This window comes from Galendromus occidentalis, unplaced genomic scaffold (genome assembly GCF_000255335.2).
Source record: "Galendromus occidentalis unplaced genomic scaffold, Mocc_1.1 scf7180000075782, whole genome shotgun sequence".
NCBI lineage: Eukaryota > Metazoa > Arthropoda > Arachnida > Mesostigmata > Phytoseiidae > Galendromus > Galendromus occidentalis.
The window spans coordinates 440,078-461,990 of NW_003803772.1; the positions used below are offsets into that span (position 1 = coordinate 440,078).

The 21,913-nt window shown below is 50.6% G+C and overlaps 6 protein-coding genes across 6 annotated transcripts; 3 read left to right on the forward strand and 3 right to left on the reverse strand.

Moving 5' to 3' along the window:
- Positions 1 to 544: 544 nt before the first annotated feature.
- LOC100902529 (elongation factor 1-beta') lies at positions 545 to 1,640 on the reverse strand. Its single transcript, XM_003738120.2, has 3 exons — positions 1,411 to 1,640; positions 1,001 to 1,174; positions 545 to 897 (listed from the first exon to the last, which is right to left on the reverse strand). Exons 1-3 carry the CDS (start codon positions 1,575 to 1,577, stop codon positions 585 to 587), a joined length of 654 nt encoding a protein of 217 aa, XP_003738168.1. The 5' UTR covers positions 1,578 to 1,640; the 3' UTR covers positions 545 to 584.
- A 278-nt stretch (positions 1,641 to 1,918) lies between these two features.
- Tim23 (translocase of inner mitochondrial membrane 23) lies at positions 1,919 to 3,105 on the forward strand. Its single transcript, XM_003738121.1, has 3 exons — positions 1,919 to 2,138; positions 2,384 to 2,743; positions 2,834 to 3,105. The coding sequence occupies exons 1-3, from the start codon at positions 2,090 to 2,092 to the stop codon at positions 2,971 to 2,973; spliced, it is 549 nt and encodes a 182-aa protein (XP_003738169.1). The 5' UTR covers positions 1,919 to 2,089; the 3' UTR covers positions 2,974 to 3,105.
- Positions 3,106 to 4,133: 1,028 nt separating this feature from the next.
- LOC100902817 (transforming growth factor beta-1-induced transcript 1 protein) lies at positions 4,134 to 5,163 on the reverse strand. Its single transcript, XM_003738122.2, has 2 exons — positions 4,888 to 5,163; positions 4,134 to 4,347 (listed from the first exon to the last, which is right to left on the reverse strand). The coding sequence occupies exons 1-2, from the start codon at positions 5,076 to 5,078 to the stop codon at positions 4,173 to 4,175; spliced, it is 366 nt and encodes a 121-aa protein (XP_003738170.1). The 5' UTR covers positions 5,079 to 5,163; the 3' UTR covers positions 4,134 to 4,172.
- A 2,334-nt stretch (positions 5,164 to 7,497) lies between these two features.
- On the forward strand, positions 7,498 to 8,321 carry LOC100908150 (uncharacterized). Its single transcript, XM_003738157.1, has 4 exons — positions 7,498 to 7,532; positions 7,667 to 7,886; positions 7,990 to 8,034; positions 8,121 to 8,321. Coding segments are annotated over exons 1-4 (468 nt in total). The 5' UTR covers positions 7,498 to 7,530.
- A 2,341-nt stretch (positions 8,322 to 10,662) lies between these two features.
- On the forward strand, positions 10,663 to 12,827 carry MCU (mitochondrial calcium uniporter). The gene is made up of 6 exons (XM_018641565.1): positions 10,663 to 10,680; positions 10,772 to 10,918; positions 11,207 to 11,311; positions 11,496 to 11,819; positions 11,897 to 11,995; positions 12,082 to 12,827. Exons 2-6 carry the CDS (start codon positions 10,861 to 10,863, stop codon positions 12,264 to 12,266), a joined length of 771 nt encoding a protein of 256 aa, XP_018497081.1. The 5' UTR covers positions 10,663 to 10,680; positions 10,772 to 10,860; the 3' UTR covers positions 12,267 to 12,827.
- A 685-nt stretch (positions 12,828 to 13,512) lies between these two features.
- LOC100908434 (E3 ubiquitin-protein ligase MARCH8) lies at positions 13,513 to 15,850 on the reverse strand. Its single transcript, XM_003738159.2, has 4 exons — positions 15,763 to 15,850; positions 15,307 to 15,509; positions 14,900 to 15,092; positions 13,513 to 14,530 (listed from the first exon to the last, which is right to left on the reverse strand). Exons 1-4 carry the CDS (start codon positions 15,848 to 15,850, stop codon positions 14,244 to 14,246), a joined length of 771 nt encoding a protein of 256 aa, XP_003738207.1. The 3' UTR covers positions 13,513 to 14,243.
- Between the last annotated feature and the right edge of the window lie 6,063 nt (positions 15,851 to 21,913).

The following is a 21,913-nucleotide window of genomic DNA, read 5'->3' on the forward strand; positions in this document are numbered from 1 at the left end:
ACCTGCGCTGGGTCCATCGATCTGTGATCCTGGGCTTGCCAAAGAAAGAATCCCTCGTGTCAGCTAGCTTGCCATACGAAAAGGGGCAAGCGAGAACTGAAAAGTGTCATCTTCCTCTCTTCCTTCCTCAGAAATATCTGGGTTCCTCTCAAACTCCGTGAATAAGAATCAATAAATCTGCGGGAGTTAAATATTCAGTCATAGGCTCGAGACCCGACCCGCCTAGGACCGGGACCCAGACAGGAGCCAAGCCAAGTGCTCTATTCCCCCGAAGCGGAGCGGGAGGGAGCTCATGAAGTCTCAAAGACTAAGGGACGAGGCATTCGACCGTGTATGTCATCGCCGCGCATCGAGCTTATTCTTAGTTTTTTTTTGTAGAAACTCCGGGCTTCATTATTATCACTTCACCCAGTGCCACCGCATTCGAAGAGCGACTCCTCCGAGTACCGTTCTGGGTCTCTCGTCTCCACTCAGAGAATCATCGAATTCGGAGCTTCCGGAAGCCAAAACCGACCGGACCTAGTTGGTTGAAAACAAAAAAGCGTTCTTCGTGAGAGAACTCTTGTCGAGTTTTATTCGCTCTCTCAGATCTTTTGGAAGGCTGCTACGTCCACAGACTGCACGAAGTCTTCAAAATCGGTTATCTTTTCACTTAACTCATCGATTGAAACCTTATCATCCTCAACAACGCACACTATTTGCAACTTGTTGATTCCATATCCGACTGGCATGAGCTTCGAGATACCCCACACGAGACCGTCCATTGCGATGGAGCGGACAGCTTTTTCGAGCTCCTTCATGTCGGTTTCGTCGTCCCAAGGTTTCACATCGAGGATAACGTTAGATTTGGCGATTGGGCCTGGTTTCTTGGCTTTCTTCTCCGCATACTGCTTCAGTCTGTGGGAGAGAGTCACTCTGAGCTGATGCAGACATCGTCGAAACTTACGAACACTATCCAATTCGGGAAGAAGAATCGAAGTGCTTCGACGGGACAATATACCTTTCTTCCCGGATCCTTTCGGCTTCGGCATCACCTTCGTCGTCAGACCCGAAGAGATCCACGTCGTCGTCATCATCGTCGTCCTTAGCGGCTGGCGCCGCTTTTGGAGGTGGGCCACCCGCCGAAGGCCAAGATTTCTGTTCTCCAGCGGCAAACGATGAGATGTGTTTGAACCTAAGAGGGAAATCCCGAAATTTTTATTCGTGGCGTTGAAGCTCACTCCGATACTGGCGGAGAGCGTTTTCTCCGAATTCGAAGACAAAGGGAGAGCGTCATTATATAACCATAACCGTTAGCATTAGGTCCCGCTCGAGTCGCACAGCGAATTTTCTTCAAGTCTCTTCGAGGTGATCCTTCGACCCGTTGAGAGGTCGAGGGTTCCATCCAGACCCAACATCTCATATACTCACCAACGAGCGGCATGCGGGAACTTGGAGACCTCCGGAGCCGATTTCAATTGCTGAAGCGTATCGGCATCGGCTTTTGATGGCACATATCCCTGAACGTAGCTACGACTTTCCAGATGAGCATTCAACTGCTTGAGACCACTGTCAGATTTTAAATCGCCGAAACTCATCTTCAAGTCGAGCCAACCACGAATCGTGTATCAGCACCACGTTGCGGTCCAGCAGCAAAAGAGTATTTTGGTTTCGTTTTGGGCTGATGATGTCTCGGGATCATCGTCTGCCGGGGAAACGGCCGATGCCATGACTCGCGTCCTTCCCCGGATACTAGTCTCCAGAGCCACGGAAAAAGACGCGTAGGTCTCCCGGAAGCCAATTCGACGTCGCATAGGCCCAAAGCTCCCCGAGAGCACCACTGTGGGACTTCGGAGGGTGCGAGCGGGACAATCTGACGTTCATTCGTTCTCAGAGAGCGCGCTTGACACACGCCGTCTGCTCTGGGTGTTAGACTCTCACTCACTCTCTCTTCTCTTCGAAGAGCAGACGTCTAGGCGCTGTGTTTTGTCCCGACCGCTAGGAGAATAAGGATCATCTTGTGCACGAGTTGATGTGCACCCTGTGTTCGACAGAATTCTCATCCGAAATCTGACAGCGCTTGGGTGATCACCGTAGGCATCGATAGGACATGGACCCGGAATATCCGAAGCCCACGACGGCGGGCAGCAGTTTTCCCCGTAAGTTTCTGCATCCGGAGCTTTCATTCGACAGGGACGGGTAAAAATAGCGAGAAGCAAGGGTGCGCGAAACCGTTTCGTGCGAATCAGTGGGGAACTTCCCCGCTTTCAACACAGCATCGAGCACTTACATGTACGATCGAGGAATGGTTCTACACTATCAAATCGGGATCCAGAATTAGAAAATCCGAGCTAGATTCTCTTGCGAATCGGCTTATCCAGTACTCCATGGATTTCTTCCGCAGGCAATGCGCCCATCTACTCACCGTATTTGAATTTCGATCCCGCCTACATAAATGCCAGCGCTCCTGAATACATTCTGCAGGAAGGGGCCGGACCTAGACGAGGTCGCTTCGATCTGTGCTTCGCTCAAATAGGCTCCTGTGTGGCCGCGGGGAGTGCTATCGGTGGTGTGAGAGGATTGATACATGGCTTGGGTGAAACCCGTGATCTGCAAGGCTCGGTTAAACGTTCACAACTGATCAATTATACGATGAAGAGTGGTTCTTCGATAGCCAACAAATTGGGGAGCATCTCCGTGATGTACTCCGCTTTCGGTGTGCTCTTCAGCTACTTGAGAGAGAAGGATGATGACATAAACACAGGTGAGCGATCAGTCGATGCAATTACGGGGTTGCTGGACGGAGGGGAATCCGAAGGACCAGGTATCATATTAAATTATTCTTCTTTCCCAGTTGTATCTGGAGCTCTGACAGGACTTCTGTATAAGTCGACCGCCGGTCTGAAGCAGTCTGGGATTGGCGGTGCTGTCGGTTTAGGAATCGCCGCCGCTTACGCGGCTGTGACGAGCGAGCGAGTACGAGAATTCTTCTAGAGCTGAAGACCGAGTCTTAGTGGTGTCAATATTATCGTAAGCGGGTGAGACAGTTTATTCCTGTAGAAAGATGTCTATTCCCGATCCAGGATTTTTTCCGGCGAAATAAATTAATTTGTTGCCAGAAGAAAACTTTGTGTCGACTGTTCGGCTTCTAGCGCTCCCTGTCCCTACCGCCGGAAGCTCCGGGGGCCAATGGTGGTTCTTCAATACCGGATTTAGATTGATATGGGTCGAATCTATTGATGTCGCGTTCCGCTATAACCCTTGTTGAGAATCTTTTGAATATCCCACCTCACCCGATTTACCGACGTCGATGAATCGACTCATCCGTTGCACGGGAGCACGAGGAAGGAACGTGTATGCGCCTCCCCCTGTAAGGAGCCTCGCGCCTCTCTGGAGAGGCGACATCTTCCAGTTGACAAACGCTGCCGCCAAGAGTCTCGAGCTGTGAGGGGGATGCAAGGCCAGCAATGCACGATGCTGATCTCCATGTGATGCGCGGACGGCTCCGGCTTTTGGGCCATCTGCCGGGCTCTTCATTAAACTAGCTTCGTCGTGACGCAAATGAAATGTCATGTAAGCGCATAGGCGGTTCGCCTGTACGCAGTGTTTCCTAGCGCTCAGCAAAGATTTCCACTAGACTCTCACAGCCTGTGTTCACGGTGCGAGAAAAATTTCGTAGGAGTGAACCCGAATCTTGGAAAGACCGCATTCCGCGATGGATGGGAGAAGTAAGAGATCTCCGGCCGCTTGTTCGGGACTGTAAACGAGATGCCGACTCTGAACTTGAGTGATGAGGCGTTCCACAAAATTAGGGTCGTGGTCTCTTCATCACGACACGTGCGAAAATCGACTCCCACCAGGCTGTTTGCCTCTAGCCTCGTTGGCTCCCTGACGACTTCGGGACCTGTCAGTCATGTTAACGTCACTTTTGACTGACTCGATTCAGAGACTTCACGGCTCTCCGCGGGAGGGATGCGGGCTCAGACCACCAAGCTTCCACGGTGCTTCCGAACTTTCCGTATCGAGGCGAGATTTCTGAGATAGGGGCCTAGAGGGACAAGAATTCTAAAAGCCTACGATTCCCCCCTCCCCGTTTTCACGGGGCGACTATGATTTCCCTGAGGATTTCATGTTACACATCAGCGTTCGGATCACTTCCACTTGTTTTTTATTGTTCGAAGGAACGGGGAGGCTCAGGCCACCTCGCATTCGCACCCGTTGTGGTATGGTTTGTTCTGCGCTACCTTGAATTTGTTGTCAACATCGATCGGCATCGTACACTTCGCGCACGCGAAATGCTCCGGATGCCAAGTTTTATTCATCGCAGTGACGCATTTCGCTTTGATGGCTTCGCCGCATTTGGCGCATCTGGAAAGGAGAAGTTCATTGTAATCGGTAATCTGCTGAGGATAAATGCATGACAGAGAGGATGGTCTCGTGTCTCGCCCATGTATCGATCCTTCCCGGGAGCTCCAATCTTCGGAGAGATTCTATGCGACAACTCGCGACCTAATCGAAGAGAGGGGAGTCCAAGACCGGAAGATTGGCGGGATAGAGTAATTCGCTTGTGCATTCATTTGGGGCCGGCAGAATGAGGGCAAGCGAACTCATCGAGTGAACAGACCGGAATTCCGAGAGACTAGAATTCGTTAGCGGTCATGGTGAGCTTTCGGAGAATTTTGACGAGTCGAGTGAAAAGTTTTCGCTTCATTTGTCAACCGCGCGACTTATCTATCAGTCTGAAGTGTTTTTTCACAGCTTGACAGAGCTTCAGATTATGAGCACCTCGGCGTTGGGGAGATTCTGACTTCCTAACCCTCTCATCGCCTCACTGCCGCCAAACTCTTGAGGAAGGTACGAATGCTCGTTGATGGCGAGTGGTATCATCGCTCATCAAGCTTTACTTACTTCGGCGAGAAAGTGTTGTGGTAGCATTCCTTGCAATAGGGTTTGTTTGCTTGTTCCATGAATTCATCTTTACCGATCAAGCTCATCGCACATTTTCCGCACAAGAAACAGCCGGGGTGCCAGTTCTTTTTCAGAGCCGTCACAGTCTGACCCGACAACTTCTTCTTGCAGCCTGGGCACGTATCGCTCATAGTTGCTCGGCTTCGGAGCGAAGCTTCGGTATTCTGCGCGTAAATTAGTGAGACCGGGAGTGAATGGCGCTTACTCAGTGAAACCTCAGCTGCTTTAAGAGTCGTATGGAAAAGTGGGAAGGGTCCTCTCACACTCTGGCTGTTCTCCACGCTCTAACTCAGGTCTTGTTTGATGACAAGACCAACCGCCTAAGCGCCTACGCTCACACAGAACCTGGCTGGAAACAGCGCCAGCAAAAGCACATTCTACGAGCTGCCTTCAGAGCCAAAGAGCCTAAACAAGTACGGCCAATACCTACCGAGAATCTTTGAACTCAGGCTAGCGATGGCCAATCTACCCAGTTTAAGATTCCAGTCCGTCAAACACTCACTCACCAGTCGTCAGTGAGATGGTTGAGCTCGATAGAATCTGGCGAGCATATGACGTCGGGACACTAAGTGCCTGTCCGCTGCGTGTTAGCACAGGGAGTTTCGAAACTCCATCAGATCTGTCAAATGTCAGAGCCAGCCTCGATTTGATCTTGATTACATCGTCACGCTGCGGTCGGTCGGCGACCACAGTCGACTTTCCTTTCTTTTTTGCGAGCGCAGCCTCTTTCAGGCGGTGGGCGTCAGCTCTGGCTCATGACGTCGAGACTCGTTTGCGCAAACAAAAAGTGTACGTCCGATATGTGGGCGCGCCTTCCACGACAGACTCCGACTCATTGTGCTCTGTTGCGCGGTCGGACTTTCTCCGGAGGTCCCTCTAATGAACATATCGGATTACGGGCGCGGATCTTAAGGGTCAATCCGGTTCAGTCCCGAAATTCGAATGAACACCACAGGAAGGGATTCCATAACCTCTTTGAGTTGGAGTAGAGCTTGCGAGATCGCGGTTCGCGCTCTCCTTATTCTCGTCCTGTCCAAGATTATCCGCCTGCCATCGCCGCGATTTTCTGAACTACCGAGCACCCCCCTAATAGCTGAGCTCCTCTGCCCCTTGATCGTGATGTGCCGCTTACAAATTATTGGCGGCTGGCTCCTGACGCAGTAGACCAAAGTAGGCAAGGGGTCAAATCAGAAATTCCAATCGTGAGCTTCCCTCGGATTACCACTTTGCCTCAGAATTCCCGGGTGATGAAATCGTCTGTAATCACAAACTAGTCGATTATGCATGATACGGAGCTGGATGGAGCGATATTGAGCAGCTCCCCAGAATCCTTGCCCCAGATCGATGCGTGGGAGCTTATAATTGTCGTGGGCTGCTTCGTGATCCCCGGTCGCCTCGACTCGCAGCCTATGGGACGTATCCGTCCCTCAGCCAGCCCAGTTTCGGTGCCGTAAACTGCGTCAGCAGCTCACCTAGCTTAAGGGCAGGGATGTGATCCAATGTGCTGCGAGGGAATCCGGACTGATCTTCATTCACGTCATATCCTCTCGAGTCATTGAGGATTGAGATTCTGCACAGTTCACGTCATCGGATGTTTCGTACGACCCGCCGGAAATTCCTGCTGAAGACTGGTTGGAGCCCGATTTTGATGAATTGCTCCTCACCAGCAATGATAAGCAGCGACAGGTCATGGATACATTGGTTCGCCCCACAGACCGCACCACGAGTCGCAAGACGGATCAACTCAGCGAAGGAGTCTGTCGTTCGAGAAAGCTGAGCCTCTCGAGAGTTCGAGTCGAAACTTCTGCAGCTGTCGGCAGAATTCAATTTTACGGGTGCATTCTCTCGAAGGGATGAAACCGATACAGTCGAACCCGCTCATAAGAGATACGCATATGAGAGACAGATTCTATTCCCCGGTTTCCGAGCCCATAGTCTCCCATGTTAAAAAAATCGCGTATGGGAGATTTGGAAACTCGCTTATGAGAGAGACTCGCTCATAAGAGACTCGTCTTGATTCCCCTTCTCATAGGATTCCATGTTGAAGGATTCGCTTTCAAGAGACAGGTCGGTGCACTTTCCTCACGAAACGATTTTTTCCCGATTGCGACTGCTTCTTCGGCCTTCTAGACGCGCCTTAGGCTAACGTATGCGGGCCCGTGAAGAAAGGTTCATCATTTCCAACCATTCCATCCGCGATTGGGTGTTTCCGCGCATAAGAGAAACTCGCTCATAAGAGACTTCTCACGGTTCCCCGAGGTCTCTCTTATAAGCGGGTCCGACTGTAGGTCTACTCGAAAATTATTCTCCACCCGAAAGGAAGGCCCGGCCGCGGCATTCAAGTTCTCTTTGAGCATGCGAACATCGCGATAGAAAACTTGACGGAGAACACCGTAACCCACTCTCACTCGCGTCCTCGCGAGGGGTGAGAGTCGACGATTCGTGCCTATTGCGGGAGCTCGAGCCTCTATGAAGCTCACCCGATCCCCGCTTCGAGCAAGATTATAAGAGTGTTTCATTTGCTCTCTTTGCCTACGTAGCGTCAGTTGGCGACCCGCTGGGAGCTTCGCCGACTTCGAAATCATGTTAGTGTTAGACATCTCTTCTTTGCCTGAGCATCCTTTTGCCTCCTGTTGAAGAGATGCATCGGAAACCCGCTTCCTTGAGATGAGATCATGTGCTCGTATGATTCAAGAGGAACATGCGCGTGTTTTTGCAGGATTCGCTCGATCATCTTCATCGCTCTCCTTGCGGGGATTTCACTGGCGGCAAGATTCGGGCTTTGTCCCGACTCAGGAGCTCGCGATGCTCTCAAAATAATGGGATGTTCCTGTGACGAGAACCGATTGCGCGGAAACACATTCGTCTGCAAAGCGAAGCTCTGGGACAAAGAGACATCTCTCCAGTTTGCGAAGATTCTAGCCGATGCGGATATCACGGTGAGTTCGATCTTCTCCTGCGACGAGTTCACTGACTCCTCTGCTAGCTCCCGGACAAGTTTTCGATCCCCGTCCCTGATGAATCGCTTCTTCGAATCCACAGAACTTCGAGCTTCATGGCGAGCTGACTTGGCAAGATGAGAGAAACGTGAGTCTGCCGTACAAACATCGCGCACATGTCACAAGTGTTCTGTCAGTGATTTCTCCTGTGGGAATTTACTTTGATTCTTGCAGGCTTTCGCTCGCCTATTGAGATTGAAACCGACCACTCCCTTCTCGTCGCTGTGTAACTTGAGTATTCGCCGGGTTCGTCTTCGGGATCTCATCTATAGCGGTCCGATGCCCGAATGCTCATTCCCCGAACTGAGGATGGATAATGTTGTGATGAAAGATGAAGAACATCCCAATCACCCCAAGGCTGAGTTCCGGGCTTGAGAGCTCAAATGCCCCGAAGGAGTCATTCACCCCAGAGCGGCAAGATCTCATCGCGTATGTTGTATCCAAAGGACGAGTAAATTACCTAAGTTTATCAACGGAGCTCTTCTGGAGATTCTCCTTCCGGAAGGCTTTGCGAGCAAGGGTAGCTTCCCAGAAGCTTCCAGCTATTCCATCCAAGAAGAATAAATGAGTCACTCAAGACTGCGAAAGACTGTCCCCCCACGCGCAGGCTAGAGCTCCGAGCAGCCACTGGGGTCATCTTGTTCGACGAAGGTGAATCTAAAGACTTGAACCCTAAGTAAGGGGCGCGAAGGAAACCTTTCTTCCCCCCAGATGCGTTTTTATTTCACTGTACTCGGTTTGTTGTCTCCTTCCCACCTGGGCTGGGCCCGGTGTAAGGCGAGGCACTTTCGCTGAGACGAAACTGTTGAGACACGGGTCAGCGGGAGGAGGAGAAGTTGGAACGAATAACCGAAGAAAAAACGTGGGACTGGAACCCATACTTCCCTCCTGCTGTATATTCTCGTAGTGATTTGGTGCACTCGCGATCGTGGAAGACACCGTGGTACCCGTTATACCGGCTATACAGTAGGTTCATTCCCGCGAATCGAATGTCGATGCATGACCTGGATGTTGTGCTCCATCGAGCGCGTGAGTTTGTTGAGGGCTTCTTATTCTCTCACGCGGCAGGCTCAGCATATAGAGCTTCTTTGCGGTGAAGATTTCTGTGGCCCGTTATAGAGATCGAACTGGCCCATCGAAATTCGCTCACACCATTCTAGGGAATATGTTGTTTAGCGTGGATTCTATTTAGAGGACCGACGAAAGGAAGCCAAACTAGTCAGCCAGGATGCCAAATGTGGGGCATCTTAGGCAGAGGTACGACTCAAGCGGTGCCCTGCGGGCGCTTATTACGGTCTCCACATCTACAGCATCAATCACTCAGTCTAGCAGATTGAATCTCCAGGACAATGATGCGCGGACGGCATCGGCCAGACAGCGACGCCGGCGTGTGGAGTGCACGCGAGAGGTTACAGGATGCTCCGCAGGATTCTCAAGACACACTTTCTCGGCCCTGTAAGTCAGGCACGGTTTCGCTTCGCTATCTCCGAGGTAGAAACACGACCTAAGTGACCCCTACGCTTGCAACCCGGTCAGCCGAGGGACAATTCTCCCCTGCTTTTCGGATCCGATGCGTTGTACTTCGGGGAGACTTCTGGTCTGCGCGCTTCGCCCATGTTCCCCTCCCAATGAATCCCTCGGCGACGCGACTTAATTAGAGCAGTTCAGCGCAACGAACAGCTCTCCCGGGTAGTCTTCTCGACTTGAAAGAGTCGAGCTCATAGGATGAATCTGTTCATCGAAGACATGAATGATCCAAGCGGATCATTTTGAGAATTATGTAGATGTATTCCTCGAGGACATCGGTGAATCCCGTCTCAGGAAGCTCGCGGGCTGACGAGCTCAGAGGGACGCCACCTTAGTGTGATATAAGGGAAAGTGTCTTCTCGACGCGGGGATCATGCTTCTTATGCTGTGGGAGCTTACGACCACGGAAGAGCTCTGTACCCCCCCCCCCCAAGTCTCTGAGCGTGAACCCTCTCGGATGACGATGATCGCGTTTCCCCTTGGCCGGAAAACTTATGCCCGCAGAAACTGTCGGTATTGAGCTGGTGGCGTTCGGGACGAATTTCTCGATTAGGCTCAACCGAAGACGGGACTCCCCTGAGGGCGGTTTCGCGCGACCCCCATCCTGAATCAACCCTTTCGGTATATGGAGGTAGTCGTTTGACAGGAGTATACTTGAGGTTGAGCAAAATGATCCCCACGCCTATGAGAACTGCTGAGGGTCCCGCAAAATAAGAAAGGGTATTTCGCCATGTTTGAGAGAGTGGCCTGGAAGCGGAACGAGAAGGAGGAACCACGGCTGACCACGCACTCGCACTTATCGCGGTCGCTGTTATTGTCACTGTTCAGAGCCACGGGCGACTATAAGCTACGGGAGCTAAGGCAGTGGAGTCGTTCCGAGGAGTCATTCCGTTTCCGAGATGGCACTGAGACGTATGATCTCGAAAATTTATCTGGAAAAAAACAGAAGTGCGCTCGGAGTTCTCAGTCAGGTCAGTGACCATAGCACCTCGAGACATCCTCTGACGGTGAGGAAACCCAGGCCAACCTCCAAGGGAGCCTCAATACGGGATCAAATGTCTGCTCTATCCAGCCAGTGCGATTCGATGGCTCACAATTGAAATTTGTACCGATTCCTAGGGTCCAAGACGCGTCGAAATCTCCCAGCGGAGTCCCTTCTGCTCCCTCCCGAAAGCGGAGAACTCTGTCGCCGTATCCTATTATAAAGGTACGTCAAGGTTTTCTTTCCTTGGTGGGAGAGTGTCTCATCTTGGACTTTCCGAGAGGATACACCGCTCACCGGGATCCCCTCCTTGCAGGCCTGCCCTCGATCATTCTGCCACTGCCATCGCGCGCTGAGCGATGCAAATTCACAGTGCGTCCGATCGGCAACACGCTTCAGGATCTGATGGACGCGATCCGGAACGAAGATCATGGGGTGGATTTCCTTGTAGCACATACCTTAGGTGTGTTCCGCGGCGAATGGTGCCAGAAATCAATCGCTTGAGAATTGAAGCCGAGAGGATTAGACGTCGGGACGCTTCTAGCTCTTGTAGCCCACTCTTGAGAATCCCACCGATCATCGGAAGAAAGCTACGTCAGCCTATGACGATCTGCTTTCCGAGAACCCTCTGAGGGGGAAATGGCGTTCGATCGAATTTCGAAGGAGGCGTTCCGCCGCAATTAAAATGCCGGCAGAATCGACGAATTCGCTGAGAGAGGCGAGTGCTCAGAGTTGGAAATTCTCTCCGCAGAGGGCTACCGTATCGCCGGCAACACAAGCATCGAGCTTTTGCTGCAGAGTCCCTTCAATCTCACAGTCAATAACACTGTATACAAAGTGGAACCTCCTGAAACGCGTGAGTATGCGGCAGATTGGCGGAGTATATTGGAATTTTGGACTCCATTCTGCGGAATCGCCCTCCTGAATCATTGATTTCCCGTCAAACCGATAATTCCTTCATGAGTCGGTATTCTAAGTATTTATTCGGCTCACGTTCCAACCCCGCTCCGGAGGTTTGAACTCACTCTGACATCTTCCAGAGGCGAAGCTCTCCTCAGAGGAAGAGGAGTCGCTCGCAGATGTGAAAAAACTCGTCAATCGTCTGTTCGAGAATCTGACTGTGTCAGAGCATCAACTTGAACAGGAAAGGAAAATTCTGGAGAAGATCGAGCAAATACAATTTGAAGTGGGACCTCTGGAGAAATTGAAAGATGAGGTTGCCCGTCAGTCTCAGCGCCGGACCACCATAATCGGCTGGACTGGCCTGGGTCTCATGGGAGTACAGTTCGGTGTACTCTCTCGTCTCACGTGGTGGGAGTACTCCTGGGACATAATGGAGCCTGTAACATACTTCGTTACATACGGTGAGTTATCCTCGCGAACAACATTACTGGGGCAGTCTATCCCTTGAGGGTCGATTCCTATGCTGCCGTCTCTGCAGGTACTAGCATGGCCGCCTATGCGTACTTCATGGTGACGAAACAAGATTACTACCTGCCCGACGTGAGAGATCGTGAATTCCTGAAAGCCTTTTGGAAAGGTGAGCCGCGAGTTTCAGCACACTTTAGCGGTGCCAGTATCTTTGCGGCACGTTGATATCCTTACACCGTATTAACATTCTTCTAGGGGCGAAACACCGCGGTTTGGATCTTGAACGATACAATGAGCTTCGGAATAGTCTAGCAGAGTGCCAAGAAGAGCTAAGACGCCTACGCGATCCGTTACAAAAGCATTTGCCACTAAGAGAGATTTGCGACGATTGTGTGCTGCATAAGGGACTCGAAGAAAAGAGAAGGAAAGACGAATACTAGAAATATTCCTGGCGATGATTAATTTGTTTGTTATAGAGCCTTTAAAGAATACTTATCGGCTTGCGGGCGAAGGGTGTGTCGTCCGCCCATCACCCGCGATGAAAGTTATTCCCAAGTTCGTATGCAACCCGTTGGCTCGAGGCTGCAATCCTGATCACGGCGTCGGTCAGGACGAACTGCTATCCCCAGTACCCGAACTCATAGCAAGTTTCTGGACCGGCTAGAGGTCTCTGAGATTCTTCATTCGTCCGGAAACCCCGGTTTCTCGTAGTTGAGCCCGATGCTCTGATGATCCCATAATGCTTAAAGCCTCCACCCGACGTCGGATAATCATGAGCTTGAGAGAAAACGTTATCATCAGAGAGCCAACCGACGAGCGGAGAAAGATTTAATTTTGCCAAGGTGGGCGGCAAAACTACATTCGTAGGCGGGTCGAAACCCTCGTTCAAACAAGCCTAGATTCCACCGATTGATGCACATTCGACGATCCAATCTCTCTAAGGCAAATGCTTCTGGGCGGTCGATAATGCCTTCATCAGAATAAAACGATCCAAAGAGAAATCTGCACCCGTCTTCTTTCGTTCAGACTTCTTCGATTGCACCCGACTAATTTCGATTCTTGGCCAGCTCATCCGTGTGGGGACGGCCGGGCCAAACTGTCAGAGAGCACCCGACACGATCGACAACCTCCCGGAGGACATACCAAAGCTGAAATTCTATTGAAGGACAACCAAATCTTGATATTCGGTGTTTTTTGGAGCGTTTTGGCCTGCCTTCTCTTCGAATTTTCAGTGCCTGAACTTCGCAGCTCTAATTATTAGCTATGTGGTATATTGGAGAAGAAGTCCGTTCGCGGATGAAAAGTCACCCCTTGGGTGAGAGCCAATTTTTCTGTGCGCCGTCGGGCCCGGCTGGTCGCTTCGCTCATCTGTAGCGCCAGAGAGAAACTTTCAGAATAGTTTCGGGAGCTTCGAGGCAGCAGAAAAACGAGATGTTCTCGGGTTTTACGTCCATTAAAAAGAAGCTGAGTGAGATTCGGAGGTAAGGAAGGAGCGCGCTTTTTTTGTGAAATCTCATTTCATTGAATTCAGTTTACAAAGCCTTACGACGCTTGCCCGCGAAGGATTCCTAGAGTCACATCCTCACTAGTATGTATATTTATATATAAGTATTCGATTTGTATACCCGGAAAGAATCTCATATACAGCCATATACGAAGTTCTATCTAAAATGTTTCTCGCGGGTTGCGCTCAATCAAGTCTTCGACAGCAGCAAATCGAGTCGATGAGCGCGGTTTCAATACGATGAGCATAAATCCAACACCTGCGATGCATTCGACAGATTTCTCCGTCGGCTTCTGAGGCATTCTCTGTCTCAATTATCACAAAAAAATCAAGAGCACACTCCTGCAGAACCGCATGGCAAAAGATCCGCACTCCGTCGCACCACAGCCCGACTTTCTTCTATCTTATACTCGTATGCAGCCTATACAAAGGATTGCTCGTCCAGCATCACTCCCACGCTCGGTCCAATGAACGCATGGATTATGGAACCAGCATCGGAGCCTGACGTATTAAAAATTCTCCAGTCTTCGATTCTTCATATGTGCACAATCCGAGCAGGATCACGACACTGATCCTTCTGATACTTAAGGAAAATGTCGCGGCAAACGCCATAATCACCGAGAATTAGAGGGTCGCATGAGTACCAGGAAAATATCATCCGAACCACCGTCCTCACCATCGTGTATCAATTGATATCTATACACTGATTCGCTACCATGGAAGCAATGCTGCCCGCGCATCGAAGGAGCATGATCGATTGCTTGCTGTCGGTGGGTACTCGCACAATAAATAATCCATCGTATCGCAAATCGAGCTTACCCTAGAAGCCTAAGAGACTAGAATCGTATGCGGATTTGAAAGTATCATTGAGCTGGAAAAATATAAATCTATTCACACATCTTTCCCGTGGCCATCAGCAAGTATCGTCTGGCGGCATCGTTGCCAAGCTGCCAATTTCAGCATTCTGCTCGGAGAGAGGAGACGTACAGCTAGTGTCATCGCAAGATCTTTTCGTTTGATTTACTTGATGATTAGAATCATCTTGAATGAAAATATTGACCGGCATGAGGTCCCTAGCAGTCGGCAGATCTTTATCTTTGGGCGGAGCGTTTTGCACGAATATAATACGATTGAATGCTTTCCATCGTTTGAAGAGTTGGAAGTACATTCGACATTGGACATACATGAATACAGCTCCACCTGAAATTGAAAAATATATGTATTGCCAATTCAGATCGATACAGAGACGACGCAAATTATCCAATCGACTTATTCATGCGGAGAAAATGCTGATGTTGCACCACGAATGCCGCAGGAAGGGCCTGCTATTGTCATTTGATGTGCTGCATGACGGGGCTGGTGGATCAATAATAACGGTTGGACTCATTGGGAATGAGATTTAGAAAGCTTTGAGAGAGAAATGGGAGCCGAAGCCAGTCGTGATGTCTCTGGGCAGGAGCACCGCCAGAGAGCCTCATCGGATGGCTTTTTGAGCTTCGAATCGGAGGTGTTACAAGGCGCGGGTGAAATCGAGCGAACTGGAGCTCGATCGAAAACAAAATCTCTTACCAGTGAAACCGACAGCGAGCACTATGAGTTTCGTCCAGAATGGCCAATCTAGATCCCCAACCTTCATTTCCTCCGATGTTCGATCTATCAGAACGTACAAGGACCACACCACGCAGGTTATCGCAACCAGATGAAACGTTATAGAACAGAACACTTTCCGTTGCTCTATGGCACTGAGGTCGAGCCGTTCCCACTGAAAAGTTTCCGAATGAGGATTTTATCACTAGGAGCTTAATCGTCCGAGACCTGGATGGCACTTGACCATCGATGATCAGCTCAATTCCCTCGGGAACGTTCTTCCGAATTCAAATCGTTAGGTTACAAGACAGTCCACCATGTAGGAGCAGTGATCACTCTACTCGCGTTGCGGGAATTCCAGGGAAAGAGAGTGATCCTAGAGGTCTCACCTTGGTGAATGGCTTTACTTTCGTGTTCATTATGAACTCGAACTTGCAGAGCTCACAACATTTCGTATCCGAGGATTTGATCCATTGTTGCAAACATGCCTGATGGACGTATTTCAAGGAACCAGCACAGAAGCACGGTGATATTAGCGGCAGCTGTATATCTCCTTCGCAATGACAGATGCGACAGATATCCTTGTCGGATCCTGCAGGAACGGAGGGTTATTCTTACACTCGACCCGTTTCTACTGTCGGTTGAAGGCAGAGCTAATAGTCCGAATCAAAGATGTCAACTCGGATTCTCTGGATCGCGACTCAATGATTCGGATCGGCACGGAAGAAGGCACCGGATTGGCGGCGGATCGCGCTCGGTGCTGTCTGAGTCTCGTCCCTTCCGACATTTTAAAGCATTCCATGACACGAGTCGCAGATCTACAGTCGATGCGACAGCGCACAAACCTATCGTTTCATTGATGGATAGCATAGATGGTTGGAGCGAACTCTTCCTGGTAGTGGCGTCCTGTCCAATGATGTCGACAGGAGCCATGGTGGTCTGAAGTCCTCGACTGCACGTCTGAAACGCCGATAGGGAATCTATGAAGAATCGGCCTCTTCAACGACACTCGGACCTATAGTTGCATTTCGGGTCCCTAAGCTCGATCATATGGTTCCCTGTCGAGCCATTGCAGGAGCTCTCTCCCGTGTTATTTGCTCGTTAGGCCGCCTTTCGTTCTCCGGAAAGGCCACCAGCAGCCGACCTATGGCTGGCAGCGCCCTCTTGTGAACAGACCACAAAGAGTGACAAAATCGGGCGGCATCGTATCAGAGTCTGAAGTCCGACAGTAGTGATCTAACTTCGTCCCTGGTCACGGTCAGTGACCCGATCATGGAAAGCTCTCGAGCCGGTCGTCCAAGTCGAGGACCGATATTCGTAACATGGTCACAGCTGTCTTGTGGGGACACCAGGGAGGGGAGAATCTCTGCCTCTCTGTCTGTCTACGTCTGTTCGGGGGGACTGCGAGAGCTACGTAGCTTTGAGGTAAACGGACACCTGATGGACCTACTGAATTCTCGAGCACGCCAGGCTTCCCGGGCCTTCAAAGGAGGACTCCACGAGCTCCGGATTCGAGGTGTCGATTCTGCCGTAATATACGATGGGATTGCCGATGAGCATGATAAGATACACCATTCCAAATACAACGGGGAGGCTTCTTCGGAATGATGTGCATTCTTGAAGCCATACCTAGCGCTGGTAGAGGAGCGGCGCCAAGGGGTGAGAGAGTCCTATGACATTGATCGCGAGCGCACGAGATCCCCTTTTCCTACGGATAAGGTGGGCCGAGAAGTGCTGAAGAGAAACTTCCCAGGGATCATCTGTTCAGTCCGGGTTCCCATAATGCTCGATTCGCGAGATTCCTCCTCCGTTCGCGGTGAGCGAAGTCGGTTCCGATAAAATCTCCTCTGCGGTTATCGATCTTCGTACCTGACCCTTGCGTATGGAGTCAGCCCGCAGAGAACTATAGAATCTCGATTCATCCCGTCTGATTAGAAGTGTTCGATCGAGGAAATGCAATCCAGCCAATAAAGGGGAAGACTAGAGAGCGAATTCTCATTTTTGTATATTCTCCGAATTATTGTGGATGTAATTTCCCCCTTTTCGGTCTGTTGCGTATGCCTATACATTCCTTGTCCCGTGAACATTCGCTCTGTCGGCTTGACAGATCCCTCATGAACGACCAATCAAGCGGATATTCTCGAGCGAAGCCTCGTCCGTCCGTCTCTGGGACTGAGAACCGCTAGGGGAGTGCGCTGAGACTCCGTTCGGAGCCGGTGACCCCAGTTACCGCCCCGGAAGGCGGATGTCGTCGATCCGGTCAGGGAACGAAATCTCCGTGTGCTCGAGACCGGGCTATGCCCATCAAAGCGGAAACCTTCCATTCTCCGACGGCTACACGTGGCGACCATTGAGAACCTGATCGAGATACAGACGGATCCCGATTGCAGGATCGGAAATTTGAACGCTTCTCTAGAAAAAAAGTTGCCACTGGAGTCGAGTTCAGGAAGCGAAGCTTACGATACATGTGGGACGCATCATGATGACTGCTCGACGTCTAAATCCGCGTCCCCAAAAATGAAATCTGATCGGAACAATAAATGCTGCACGAATCAAGTTTTTTTCAAGAACCTTGCTCAACCCTCCGCTTGCAAAGCTTACGTATCTTCAGTCCTCCTCTGAATCAGAGAGCAACAGGACCCAGGGCAACGACAAGCATCCATCGGCACCGGTAGTCACGACTTTTCTGGGGGCTCATTTCCAAGACTCAGGCACAGAAGTGAGACTCGGAGAGCTGCCAGAAGGAAATTAGTCTCGGCGATTGCAAAAGACTCTTCGGAACCAGAATTTGTAATGGTAATGAGTAATGAGGGCCCTGTTGAACCTGGGACAGCATCTCGGGAGCTCTTGAGAAGCACAAGCGCCTCATTGCAGCGAGCGGGAATGCAAGCAGATGCACTTCATTTTCGATTGTGTCAAGGTATGCATTGTCCTACAGAAGCAACTCGCCAATAATTGGTGGGAGAGCTGCATTCTATGTGAGCACCTCGTGTACCCCCCTCATGGGGTGATGATTCGTCCACTGAGACATCGTGAGTATGCGCGGAGTGGATGGCTTGCGGAATCCAGCTCGAGGGCGCAATGATATCCCAGAGCGGGAGGCTCGCTGTCCGCCGCTCCTTCTTCACTGCCATCGGGGAAGCGGAGGATCCGGTGATCTGCAGCCCGCATTAATTGATCCCAGTCAATTGGAATCCAATAAGAGCGAACCTGGCGAGCCGATGATCCTATACATAGTCGAATGGAGCGATCCAGCCTCCCAGCAGACCATACTCGAGTCCAGAGACCTACTATCCAAAGTATCGACGCATCATGCAAATGCATTTTGGATCGGGGCGAGGCTCCCGAGGATCAGGAGTAAACACCAGAAGGGAGACGGAGGGAGCCTATTTGCGTTCCAGACAGAGGAGCTGAACGATAACTCTTGAGTCTCTGAGCTCCGACGCCGGAAGATCGTGCGCAGCTTGAGCCCGCCAGGAGGTCCTTACAGTTTGAGAAACTTCTGAGAGGCTGACGACGCGACGCAAGAACTACAGAATTGCGGAGCAGGTGAAGGATTCTCAAATTTCTGATGCAATGGCTCTGAGGATCTAGAAAAGCAACATTTGGACCACGCTCAACTGGGAGTTCGGACGGGTACCACAGATTGATGGTGATATTGTGATTTCGCGCCTCTTCGAGATCTATCCTCGGAGATTGTGTTCCTGAAGCTCAGGGAATGGGTTTCGATCATAGTTTTGTCTCCCAAGGATCCAAGTACTTGGAGTCCCCGTGACTGAGAATATCATATGCACATCCCTCGGTGGAGGGGTCTCTGCTTCGAGTGAGGAGCCTCGAAGTCCCGCCACTTATATACAAATAATTATTCAAATGAACAGAGTGGAAATGCATTTGTATATCAGGACAGTCTCGAGGCCTTTGGGGACAAATATTCGGGAGCAAACCGAGCCGCTTCACGGAGTCAGCTGGATCAATCGAGGAACTCGTGCTATGTCTGAGCGTTCCCCCATGGATCGGCTACACTGCCACTCAGGAAGCTCCGATTGAGAGGGCGCGTTAGCCCGTGGGAGCTGTGACCGAGGACTGACCCAAGTCTCGCCACAACGGACTCGAAGCATGTTGTTGTAGAGCCCATTCCGACCCGCCGATAGGTTGGAATGGAGCTGTAGAAAGTCTCTGCAAGCTACTGCTGGCGCCGGCGATCAATTTTGCCGAAAAAATGGTCACAGAATAGATCGATCGATACGAATACGCTTATCTCACATCCGTCGCGGATAAGAGTTTCGACCCAAGCATTGATAAGTCTAAGCCGGAAAGCCATTGATATAAAAACTACCGGGCGATGAAACTGTTGAGCAAAAGTGAAGGGACAATCGATCTTCATCTTCGTTTCGCTCGAAGGATTGCTCTGGACTCATGAGTAAGAGTAATGATCAACTCGGTCCGGATTGGAGTGATGCAGCTCTCGTTATGAATTTCCCAGCTTCTCTTCGATCCGTGGGGGAACGACTTGATGAGCGATAGAAGGGACCTCGATAGCGAATGGTGGTTCAAGATCAAATCGTTCGGTTCTCAATTACAAGCTTTTCAATAAAACATTGATCTCTACGGCAATGGAGGACTCGGACCCCATTATGTACACGCTTAATTGAATCGATGCGAAGCATCGATAGTGCTATTCAGAAATGTCGAGCATGACGACGAGAGATCTCCTCCGGGCTTAGACTCTAGCTTCTCGAGCAGAACGCTGAGCGAATCCCGTGTCGGGATGGGAGGGATGGAGGAGGATAACGATCCGACCTCATCGAATGTGTAGAACCTCAGTTCCAAAGCTCAAAAACTTGGTGATACCTCGAAAACAACGATTCTCGATCCAATGACTCACCTTCCTCGGCAAATGATGCTTTTTCGGGATGACATATTCAATATAGTCTTCGAAGAGTAAGGGAGAATCCAACATTTTCAAGAAACCTCCCTACGTGCCAGGACAAAACTTATGCTCGCAACGGCTGAGCGCGTCCCGAGCTCGCGAGAGTTACCGAAAATATTCAGAGCGACTTGTTCTGTGCGTGGATGCAATTTCATTCACTCGCATTGTCAACCAGGTGCTTGACAACTATCAATGACTCATTGAATTTTCTCTGCTCCCTGTAAGAGTGAGGAGTCGCCTCCGATGTCGGTACTCCTATCTCGTCTCCATTATGGCTCCCTGCCAAGAGCACGGTTCCGTGGATTCATTCAGTACCCCAGTTCGGCGTCGGATTTTCGGCGTGTCGGTCTCCAGGACAGAACGAGAGATTCTTGTGGTTAGAGATCATTAATAGACTTCGATTCGAGTACACGGTACTTGAACTCTTTCTCGCTTCGATAGGGTCCTCAAAGGAGGCTCTCGCTTCGATAGGGTTCAGGGATGAAACTCTCGCGCCGTGGGCACGGGATGCCGAGCAGCAGCAAGTGCGAGGCAGAATCTTCTTTATGCCGAGCAGCAGCAAGTGCGAGGCAGAATCTTCTTTATGTTTCCAGCGAAGAGAGGCTCCGTACAAATCTCTGTGAACTCTCCTACTCGCTTGAGGTAGATGAAAGGAGATCACAACTTGCGGAGCTGACTCGAACAAGACGGAGAAACGTCGGGAATGTAGAGAATTGGCACAGTAGATTCACGTCCGGCTTCATTTGGAAGCTACTTGAACACTACATCATCGGGGGCTGGGTTTCACGATGAGACTCGCAATGAGCTCGAGTAACTCGCACAAGACGCCATCTTGAGATGCGGCTTCACTCCAGCTCACAACCACAGAATTTTCCGTTCGACCGCTCCGCGACCACTACAGTAGTGAGGAAGCCAGAACAACTTCGGAGCGGTGGCGAGGGCCTGCCTCTTCGGCCGAGTAGTGGAGAAGGAAGAAGAGACCGAAGAAAAAACTTCTCCCACGATTCTGCGGAGAACCCTCCAGAGTTGTCAGGAGCTTTGAGTCCGGTCAGCGCAATCGGTCAGGAACCTGTTTCTCAGATCAACGTCTCCTTTCTCTCATATCTTGAAAATTCAATCCGATGGATCGAATGCGGCTCAATGTAGAGCGACTCCTCTCGCAATGAGACTAGCTCGAATTGCGACATCAGACACGCTTATTTAGGATATCCAGCTACGAGCTTCGATGATGCCAATCGTACTTTTCGGATTTTGAGAGTAAACAAAATCTTTGGAGTTTCGCAAGTACGGTGTAGCTGGTGAAGTGAAAAAGCAGTTCCGTGAAGCGGGATGATTGACTACGGCCCGACCTTCCGAATTCTGTTCGCATTCTCCGGAAATTTCAATTCGAACAGCTCATGGTGTGTCAATCAATTGTCCCGTCGGGAAGGTCCGGCCGATAGAACCCTTCCGTTAGAACTGTAGAAAATTCAATATTCAATTTTATCCTTTCACCGAGCCCGATCGGAGGTATAGAGTCGGCTATCACGCGATCTACGCGAATACAGGAAGGGTCTTCGAGGGAGAAATGAAATCTCTATGATCTTCCCACAGCTGACTAAGTCCTGAATCTCACGGACCGGAGTACCCATCGGCAGTTATTCGCCTTCTCTCGCTGAGTATTCTTATCACCGGACTTCAGGCTCAAAGTAGATCCGGAGCGGACATTCGGTCTCTTTATGGGTCCAATTATGATGACGAGCAATCTTCTCACGAGAGCTCGACGCCAAGAATCGAGAAAATTCGAAATCAGATCCAGCAGTGCGATAAGGGCCAGAATTCGTACAGAAAAACCCTCGGGCATGCTCATTCCGAGGTTGACACATCATGTTGCGAGAAGATACTGTGACCTTCGCCACTCTTTCGGAACTCGTCTCTTCCGTCAAGGATCACTAGACTCAGAAGCTTGCAGCAAAGCAGCCTCGAACCTGGAAGGAAGATCGAACAAGTCGCGAGTGACTCTCGGAGAGCGCTGTCCGCCCACCGCCAAGACAGAAGGGACAGAAACAGTCCAGGGTCAGCACAGA

Coding starts and splice junctions, on each gene's coding strand:
- LOC100902817 (XM_003738122.2), bottom strand. CDS start 5,078: ATGAGCGATACGTGCCCAGGCTGCAAGAAGAAGTTGTCGGGTCAGACT. Junction 4,348..4,887: donor CACAACACTTTCTCGCCGAA/GTAAGTAAAGCT, acceptor TCTCCTTTCCAG/ATGCGCCAAATGCGGCGAAG.
- LOC100908434 (XM_003738159.2), bottom strand. CDS start 15,850: ATGGCTCCTGTCGACATCATTGGACAGGACGCCACTACCAGGAAGAGT. Junction 15,093..15,306: donor AAGTAAAGCCATTCACCAAG/GTGAGACCTCTA, acceptor GAAACTTTTCAG/TGGGAACGGCTCGACCTCAG. Junction 14,531..14,899: donor GCTCGCTGTCGGTTTCACTG/GTAAGAGATTTT, acceptor TTTCAATTTCAG/GTGGAGCTGTATTCATGTAT.
- Tim23 (XM_003738121.1), top strand. CDS start 2,090: ATGGACCCGGAATATCCGAAGCCCACGACGGCGGGCAGCAGTTTTCCC. Junction 2,139..2,383: donor GGCGGGCAGCAGTTTTCCCC/GTAAGTTTCTGC, acceptor TTTCTTCCGCAG/GCAATGCGCCCATCTACTCA. Junction 2,744..2,833: donor GGATGATGACATAAACACAG/GTGAGCGATCAG, acceptor CTTCTTTCCCAG/TTGTATCTGGAGCTCTGACA.
- LOC100908150 (XM_003738157.1), top strand. Junction 7,887..7,989: donor TAGCCGATGCGGATATCACG/GTGAGTTCGATC, acceptor TCGAATCCACAG/AACTTCGAGCTTCATGGCGA. Junction 8,035..8,120: donor CTTGGCAAGATGAGAGAAAC/GTGAGTCTGCCG, acceptor TGATTCTTGCAG/GCTTTCGCTCGCCTATTGAG.
- MCU (XM_018641565.1), top strand. CDS start 10,861: ATGGACGCGATCCGGAACGAAGATCATGGGGTGGATTTCCTTGTAGCA. Junction 11,312..11,495: donor AGTGGAACCTCCTGAAACGC/GTGAGTATGCGG, acceptor GACATCTTCCAG/AGGCGAAGCTCTCCTCAGAG. Junction 11,820..11,896: donor AACATACTTCGTTACATACG/GTGAGTTATCCT, acceptor CCGTCTCTGCAG/GTACTAGCATGGCCGCCTAT.
- LOC100902529 (XM_003738120.2), bottom strand. CDS start 1,577: ATGAGTTTCGGCGATTTAAAATCTGACAGTGGTCTCAAGCAGTTGAAT. Junction 1,175..1,410: donor TTCCCGCATGCCGCTCGTTG/GTGAGTATATGA, acceptor TTTCCCTCTTAG/GTTCAAACACATCTCATCGT. Junction 898..1,000: donor GAAAGGATCCGGGAAGAAAG/GTATATTGTCCC, acceptor TCTCTCCCACAG/ACTGAAGCAGTATGCGGAGA.